Consider the following 8,990-nt stretch of genomic DNA (forward strand, 5'->3'; position numbering starts at 1 on the left):
TCATCAACATGACTCCATCATCAACATCGCCCATCATCAACATGACCCATCATCAACATGACCCCATTATCAACATTACCCATCATCAACATGACCCCATTATCAACATGACCCCATCATCAACATGACCCCATCATCAACATGACCCATCATCAACATGACCCCATCATCAACATGACCCATCATCAACATGACCCCATCATCAACATGACCCATCATCAACATGACCCCATCATCAACATGACCCATCATCAACATGACCCCATTATCAACATGGCCCATCATCAACATGGCCCATCATCAACATGATCCATCATCAACATGGCCCATCATCAACATGACCCATTATCAACATGGCCCATCATCAACATGACCCCATCATCAACATGACCCATCATCAACATGGCCCATCATCAACATGACCCATCATCAACATGGCCCATCATCAACATGACCCATCATCAACATGACCCCATCATCAACATGGCCCATCATCAACATGACCCATCATCAACATGACCCCATTATCAACATGGCCCATCGTCAACATGACCCCATCATCAACATGACCCATCATCAACATGACCCCATCATCAACATGACCCCATCATCAACATGACCCATCATCAACATGACCCCATCATCAACATGGCTGTGATGACCAAGGTGGTTGCCAACTCTGCTCGTTCGTTCTCGCTCGAAGAATTTCATGAATGAGGCGACAAATCCTTTCGTACACAAGTTTTTCATCGTAAAGTTTAGAGGAAAGCCGCAAGGAGTCTCCTGCACCCTTATATATGGGAACGCTGCCGCCCACGGCGCCTACAGGAGGCGTGGGCGGCAGTGTTGCAGGTGTGGAGGGAGGAAGGGGCGGCGTGTGTTCCAAGTAGGGTGAAGGAGAGGGCGGGGGGATGGAGAGTCCTTTGGCAAGGAGGGGGGGGGGGGCAACGCGTGGGGGTTGGTGGGGGTTGGTGGGGGTTGGTGGGGGTTGGTGGGGAAGTTGTCCTGGAACTGAGTCACGGTTTGTTGTGTGGGGAACCGACTTGTGAGAATAATATTTATTTAATTTATATGAATTTATATATAATTTAAATATACGTTAATTTATATATTTCGATAGCAATTTGTATGATGTTTAGTGGACTGTATTTCTGCAATATTCTCACAAATCGACTCCTTGCATATTGGGGGGGGGAGGGTTATATTAAATTTATATATATGTAGCCAATCAAACTACATTATTAAACTATATATATTAGTAATGAAAATTGGGAGGTCTTATCTTATTGAATGGTAGGCCTGGTCCACGGATGATGACACCAAATAATCCTCACAGTTGAGGGTCTAGCATCATCACCATGTACTGGTTTACTAGGATTAATTCTTGCTTCCTCTTCAATTGTTTCCGTCAAAGGGCACTTACTGTAATAGCAGGAATCCTATATATATATGACAGCTATACCAGAGGAAATATTGGTATATTATTTATAAGATAAAGACCAAGGGATAATTACCTGGGTTAAGTCGCTCTCGTGCGTGCTAACTAGTTCGCCCTATATCCCCTAGCATAACTGGCCAGATATGACTAGATAAGAAACGGGTTTCGGTAATACACTTCCCTTATAGTAGACGTAGTTGCGTGTCGATAACAGAAGCACTTAATTCCTGTGACACCGCTGTCCAAGGGAGAATTAGGAGCTGTTTTGCTCCTGCTACTCTGGGACCAGATTCAGGAAGGTACTTACGAAGGTTTTTCTTCTTAGCTACGAATGTTTTCCTTCTTAGCGCCTTCGTGGCGGCTACGTCCGTATTCAGGTAGCTACACTAAGTGGAAAAACCTTCGTAAGTTCATTCCGAGATCTAAGTGTGGTTTCGACCACTCGTAGCTTTACGTAAACTGGATATAACTCAATTTTTCTCTACTACATAACACTGGGATCGATTTTAAGATTTCGGAACATAAACAAAAGATTATAAAAATTGAATCTCGTGAAGAGGAGTCCTTCGTGTTAGTTATATATGCATTCTTTGCTTGAAACTTAAAGTAAATATGTCTTTTATGATAGTAGAATTAGTTTTATAATAGCAAGATATTATACCCGTAGTTATTAAGTAAATAAACAGTGGTGAACATGAAATATGACAGAAGATGATGAGCCCTGCCTGATGGGATCATTTAATATCACCAAATGCCCCTGTTTACCTATTAGTAAGGGTGTACCTTAGCTATACATACCCATTTCTAATTTATTTAGTTTGGTTTTATTTTGAAATTAAATCTGGGTGAGACATAAAATAAAAATATGCTGCACAAATGATGTTAGGTAAGGAGAAGGGTAAAAATGTCAAGAACTTTATTCATTGAATACTTAAAGCTATAATTATGACTATATAGACTATTAAAAAAGAGAGAGGGAAGTAGGGGTCCAAGACCTCTTCCTGTTATACAATTTGGGTGTGGAACAAGTAATTACCAAAAGAAGGCACCATGCCGGGAAGGCTATGTAGCAGTAAGGCAGTGAGGTGAGGCAGCTACTTATTTGAGAAATGCTTATTTTATTTACCTTATAAACTGAGGCAACTTATTTTATTTGAGGAATACTCAGCTGATTCCTATACATTTAGCATGGAACAAATTTGTGTCCAAGACCTCTTCCTGTTACACAATTTGGCTGTGTGTAACCAAACTAGAAGTGTTCTACAAATCAAGTGACCCAGAATGTGGAATGACCTCCCGAATCATGTCAATGGCTGTACCTCTCTCAACCAGTTTTGGAGTTAAACCAAGTACTGCTTAATTAACTCCATGTAACCTAACTTACCTCCTAAATGTCAACCCATGTCTTGCTATTTTTTAAACAACGCTGTTCACCAACATGTGCAATTGCTGATTTATGCTATGTTAACCCCCCTTTTTGTATCTTTTATTCCTTCTTTCAACACAATTTATACCTAATCCCGATTACTATTAAGTTTTAGTCTAAGTGTTTTTTCTCCCACACCTTGCCCGAAATGCTATGAGTATTAGTGGCTTTAGGTATTGTATGTACTAGCTCTGTCTATAAATCCAACATTATGTTTGTAAATCAACTGTATGTACTTTTCCTGAGTAAAATGTATTTATTATTTATTTTTTAATCAGTAAGTATTAAAAGAAGGCACCAAGCTGGGAAGGCTATGTAGCACCATTGTGTGTAACAATAAACCAAATTTTTTTTTAACAAATAATGCACCTGTATGGTAAAACAAATCCTGTCAGCTGTAAAAATATTGATGCAGTTATTTAAATGAAAAATATAATGAAAAAAATATTACTGGTTTATTTTTATCCTATCTTTTTGTACTGTACAGTATATCCAAGTAAGTAAAAAATTGAGACATAATGCACAATTTAATGAATGATTAGCATGGATTAGCAGTTCAAAAGAAATATGACTATTACATATCAACATGAGATCTTAATGATCCATGGTCAACATGATTTAATATGGATAATACAGTACTGTATTTGTAATAATACAAACTATAATTTAAAATCTTTATTACTGATTTTTTTATTAAGAAGATTAGGTATACACAGCAATGTGCTGCTACCCTATTCTATATGGAATATTACACAGTGTAGATAAAAAACTAGCTATAAGTTTATCTAATACTCCCATCTCACAGGATGGTTAGACATACTGTACATGGAATCAATTTAGAAAATACCAGCCTCAATACCAAAAACAAATCATCTCTGACTAAACAACTCTTCGTGATTTTCACAAGAGGTAATTAAGTTCTTTACTATTTTAAACTTCTTTAAAGTTTAAAGGGTTCTTTACTATTTTATTATTAACCAGTCTGAAGTACTAGCATACAGAAGTACTTCAAATCTTTGAGTGGTTGAATGAAGCTTAGTTACATGGGTTGTGTCCTCAGGTGATGCAAGTGTCGCTGAAAGAAGGACTGACTGAAGTAGATATCAAGAGTGAACCCAGAACCCTTAAGCTCTCCCGACAAGCTTTCTGACGAGGTCACGTCACCATCAGAGTGACGTGATTAGTCCGATTAACTCCTTTTCCTGCCATTCGCTGGCTTCAGGAGACGATCAAATGTCAGAGAAGATATTTCCAGCAACAAAGAAACCAAAATTAGAAAGTGGGAGGGAGATGTTGCCCGAGGAAGGAAGTGGTGGAGTGCCGCCCCGCGCTCTCTCCCTCTGTTGTTGTCCAGAACTGCACATGAAGATGCTGAGGCTGGCGCAGGAGGAGCACCATCTTAGGATGACCATACTGAAGCAAGACTCTGAGCAACGGACCAAGGAACACGCCGCCAGGCTGGTGATATTATCACTGGAGGAGGAAATGGTGAAGGGGAAGTTGCAGGCGATGAGACAGAAGGACGCTAATGACGACCCCTGGCCTTATCAGCCTCCCGACGAAGGTACTGACGAAAGCATTCATGCAGTGTCTAAGAGTGACCTTCATAACTCACAATAGTGATGAACCCAATTTCGACATAGAGCAGGATGCCAAGGCAGTGCAGCAATCTTGAAGAATCACTGTAAATAGTTCTTGATGATGGTGTACGTTCTTGAGTCTTTCTTAAATATTTCACGAGTGACATTTTATTATCACAACTTCTTTTGCATAATTAATTTTATTATTTAAGCTGAATTCAAATGAGTTTAATTAACACTAACAGACGGTACATGGTAGGTCACATGTCTCACAGGCAGACGGTACAAGGTAGGTCCCCCACACAGAGGCAGACGGTACACGGTAGGTCCCCCACACAGAGGCAGACGGTACAAGGTAGGTCCCCCACACAGAGGCAGACGGTACACGGTAGGTCCCCCACACAGAGGCAGACGGTACAAGGTAGGTCCCCCACACAGAGGCAGACGGTACACGGTAGGTCCCCCACACAGAGGCAGACGGTACACGGTAGGTCCCCCACACAGAGGCAGACGGTACACGCTAGGTCCCCCACACAGAGGCAGACGGTACAAGGTAGGTCCCCCACACAGAGGCAGACGGTACAAGGTAGGTCCCCCACACAGAGGCAGACGGTACACGGTAGGTCCCCCACACAGAGGCACACGGTACAAGGTAGGTCCCCCACACAGAGGCAGACGGTACACGGTAGGTCCCCCACACAGAGGCAGACGGTACAAGGTAGGTCCCCCACACAGAGGCAGACGGTACACGGTAGGTCCCCCACACAGAGGCAGACGGTACACGGTAGGTCCCCCACACAGAGGCAGACGGTACACGGTAGGTCCCCCACACAGAGGCAGACGGTTCAAGGTAGGTCCCCCACACAGAGGCAGACGGTACAAGGTAGGTCCCCCACACAGAGGCAGACGGTACACGGTGGGTCCCCCACACAGAGGCACACGGTACACGGTAGGTCCCCCACACAGAGGCAGACGGTACAAGGTAGGTCCCCCACACAGAGGCAGACGGTACACGGTAGGTCCCCCACACAGAGGCAGACGGTACAAGGTAGGTCCCCCACACAGAGGCAGACGGTACACGGTAGGTCCCCCACACAGAGGCAGACGGTACACGGTAGGTCCCCCACACAGAGGCACACGGTACACGGTAGGTCCCCCACACAGAGGCAGACGGTACACGGTAGGTCCCCCGCACAGAGGCAGACGGTACACGGTAGGTCCCCCACACAGAGGCAGACGGTACACGGTAGGTCCCCCACACAGAGGCACACGGTACACGGTAGGTCCCCCACACAGAGGCAGACGGTACACGGTAGGTCCCCCACACAGAGGCAGACGGTACAAGGTAGGTCCCCCACACAGAGGCAGACGGTACACTGTAGGTCCCCCACACAGAGGCACACGGTACACGGTAGGTCCCCCACACAGAGGCAGACGGTACAAGGTAGGTCCCCCACACAGAGGCAGACGGTACACGGTAGGTCCCCCACACAGAGGCAGACGGTACACGGTAGGTCCCCCACACAGAGGCAGACGGTACACGGTAGGTCCCCCACACAGAGGCAGACGGTACACGGTAGGTCCCCCACACAGAGGCAGACGGTACACGGTAGGTCCCCCACACAGAGGCACACGGTACACGGTAGGTCCCCCACACAGAGGCAGACGGTACAAGGTAGGTCCCCCACACAGAGGCAGACGGTACAAGGTAGGTCCCCCACACAGAGGCAGACGGTACAAGGTAGGTCCCCCACACAGAGGCAGACGGTACAAGGTAGGTCCCCCACACAGAGGCAGACGGTACACGGTAGGTCCCCCACACAGAGGCACACGGTACACGGTAGGTCCCCCACACAGAGGCACACGGTACACGGTACACGGTAGGTCCCCCACACAGAGGCAGACGGTACAAGGACATAAGTGGAAGCTGGAAATGCAAGCGAGTCGGTGAAATGTAAGGCAATACTCGCAGCCTGTGCGGGTGGTCAACATGTGGAATGAACTAAAAAAAAGCAGTTGTGGAAGCCATCTGTATCCATAACTTTAAAGCCAGTTTCAATAACAAATTCGAACGACAAAATAGTCAAATTATGACGCAACAGGTACAACAAAGCTAGTAGGCGGGCATAAAGTGCCTCACTTCCCCTTAAACAGTGACGGGTAAATGCTGGCGTTGTAGAGTCAGTCAGGACAGTACCTTTATTTGACAAAAATGCTTTTTCTTACTCAAGCAATGTTGGATTTATTATACTTCAGGTCCAGAACATATCCTTCTCTTGTGCTGCAGCTCAGTTGCTCAGGTGTTGCTCAATCACAAATCTCCATGGGTACTCGTTCCAAGACAAACTCAATAGCAATCACAGATTCCGTCAATCGGCCTCCTCTCGTTTGTCTATAATAACTGAGGTTGTCGACTGCGACTGCAGTGTTCCAGCATATAGATTCACTGACTTGATCTTCTATCATTCTTTCCTCACCTCTTGTGGTCTGATGATGCCCCTGACTTGTAAAAAAAAAGAATCTTGGGGGGGTGAAGTATTCAACATAGTTTTCTTCAGCACCTCGGCAGCCGGCACATCTCTGCTCGTTCATCCCCGCAGATTCCAGCATGAGAAGGATTCCTCTGGCAATTGTTCATCCTTTCCTGGCTGTGTAGCTCAAAGTTGTTTGGATTTTATTATCCCTCAGCTTTCTGCTCTATTTTTCCTAAGGTTTTGCAGTGCCGCTCTGGAGACTGTGCACATCACTGCCCATCTTTTGCTACGTTGTTCATAACGCAACAATGGCAGTGAGGAGGCGTGGGTCTCACTCAGCGCTGGGGAGGCGTGGGTCTCACTCAGCGCTGGGGAGGCGTGGGTCTCACTCAGCGCTGGGGAGGCGTGGGTCTCACTCAGCGCTGGGGAGGCGTGGGTCTCACTCAGCGCTGGGGAGGCGTGGGTCTCACTCAGCGCTGGGGAGGCGTGGGTCTCACTCAGCGCTGAGGAGGCGTGGGTCTCACTCAGCGCTGAGGAGGCGTGGGTCTCACTCAGCGCTGAGGAGGCGTGGGTCTCACTCAGCGCTGAGGAGGCGTGGGTCTCACTCAGCGCTGAGGAGGCGTGGGTCTCACTCAGCGCTGAGGAGGCGTGGGTCTCACTCAGCGCTGAGGAGGCGTGGGTCTCACTCTTCGCTAAGGAGGCGTGGGTCTCACTCAGCGCTGAGGAGGCGTGGGTCTCACTCAGCGCTGAGGAGGCGTGGGTCTCACTCAGCGCTGAGGAGGCGTGGGTCTCACTCAGCGCTGAGGAGGCGTGGGTCTCACTCAGCGCTTTTTCTTCATGTTGGTCTTGGAAGGCATTGATATGCGAACCACACATCAGACTGTGAGGAGACGAGGACGTTTCGGTCCGTCCTGAACCATTATCAAGTCGTGTGATGGAAAGAAGAGATAAACAATATGAAGGAAGAGAGTGAGAGGAAAGGGAGATGAATGAAAGAGAAAGATGATGATAAAAATAAGATGAAAGACTAAAAGAAAAATAGGATGAAAGAGAATAACAGAAAAAGGTATGAAGAGAAAGGTAATAATACAAAGAAACAGGTAAAGTGAAGGAAAGGTTAACAATAAGAGAAGGAAAAAAGGAAGAAGAATAGGAAAAGGGTATAAATAATTTAGAAAACATAAGAGGAAGAATTTAAGAAAAAACTGCAAGAAGCGTAATGGCGAAGAGAAAAAATCTAGTAACGAAAGAGACAGAAAGGAGAGAGAGGATAGAGGGGGCGAAGCTTAAGTCTGATCACGTTTGTTAAGAATGTCAGAACATTTAAGTATGTACTGAGGAAGGGAAGAGTCAACATCAACAAAGCCAGGACTAAGGTTTAATAGGTTGTGTACCAGAGCCGGTTTAACAAGACGGCGTCTGTGCAACCCGTCCTCTTAAAAGAACGTCGCTTTTCGCTCGTATGCGCGCTATGGCCAAAAATGGACGTAATTTGAAATGAAATCGGCCCACGAAAGTGACGTACTGTCCCGTTTTCTATTTTGAGTCCTCCGGCTTACTCGGTTAGGTTAAGAGAGGAAACTTTCAATTAACGGTTTTCATGACGTTTTGAAACCTTAGGAGAACTTCCTGCCTTTCTAACCTACCAGAGGACCCTCAATTTACTGTTTTGGAAAAACAAAATCCAAAATTTATTTTCAATTATTTTTCACTTTCATATTACGTCCATTTTCGGTCATACAGGTTGATTTGTCCAAATTCAATAGTACCGATTTCTACTTTCTAATTGCCTTTTACGTCAATATGTGTACGCTAGTCCTCATCTATAAGTACTACTTAAACAGGAGGATGAGTTGTGATGTGACAGCTGTCTTTCACCGAAACCATATGTTAGACTATAATACTGGTCACATCTACTGACCGTCTACTGTATGACAAGCAGAGGCTGCCTCATACGTCGTGTCGGCTCAATAAGTGAAGTGAAAATATCGCTCTCACAACTGTGTTAAGCTTGAACACGTGCGGGCGCAGTGTTGTTGTGTGTGGCCTGGTGCACCATGCTCGCTAGAAGG

The 8,990-nt window shown here is 45.7% G+C and overlaps 1 protein-coding gene across 1 annotated transcript; it reads right to left on the reverse strand.

Annotated features, from left to right (window-relative positions):
• Positions 1-7,128: 7,128 nt before the first annotated feature.
• On the reverse strand, positions 7,129-7,794 carry LOC138367442 (coagulation factor V-like). Its single transcript, XM_069329097.1, has one exon. It carries the CDS (start codon positions 7,792-7,794, stop codon positions 7,129-7,131), a length of 666 nt encoding a protein of 221 aa, XP_069185198.1.
• Between the last annotated feature and the right edge of the window lie 1,196 nt (positions 7,795-8,990).

Source organism: Procambarus clarkii, chromosome 22 (genome assembly GCF_040958095.1).
Source record: "Procambarus clarkii isolate CNS0578487 chromosome 22, FALCON_Pclarkii_2.0, whole genome shotgun sequence".
Classification (NCBI taxonomy): domain Eukaryota; kingdom Metazoa; phylum Arthropoda; class Malacostraca; order Decapoda; family Cambaridae; genus Procambarus; species Procambarus clarkii.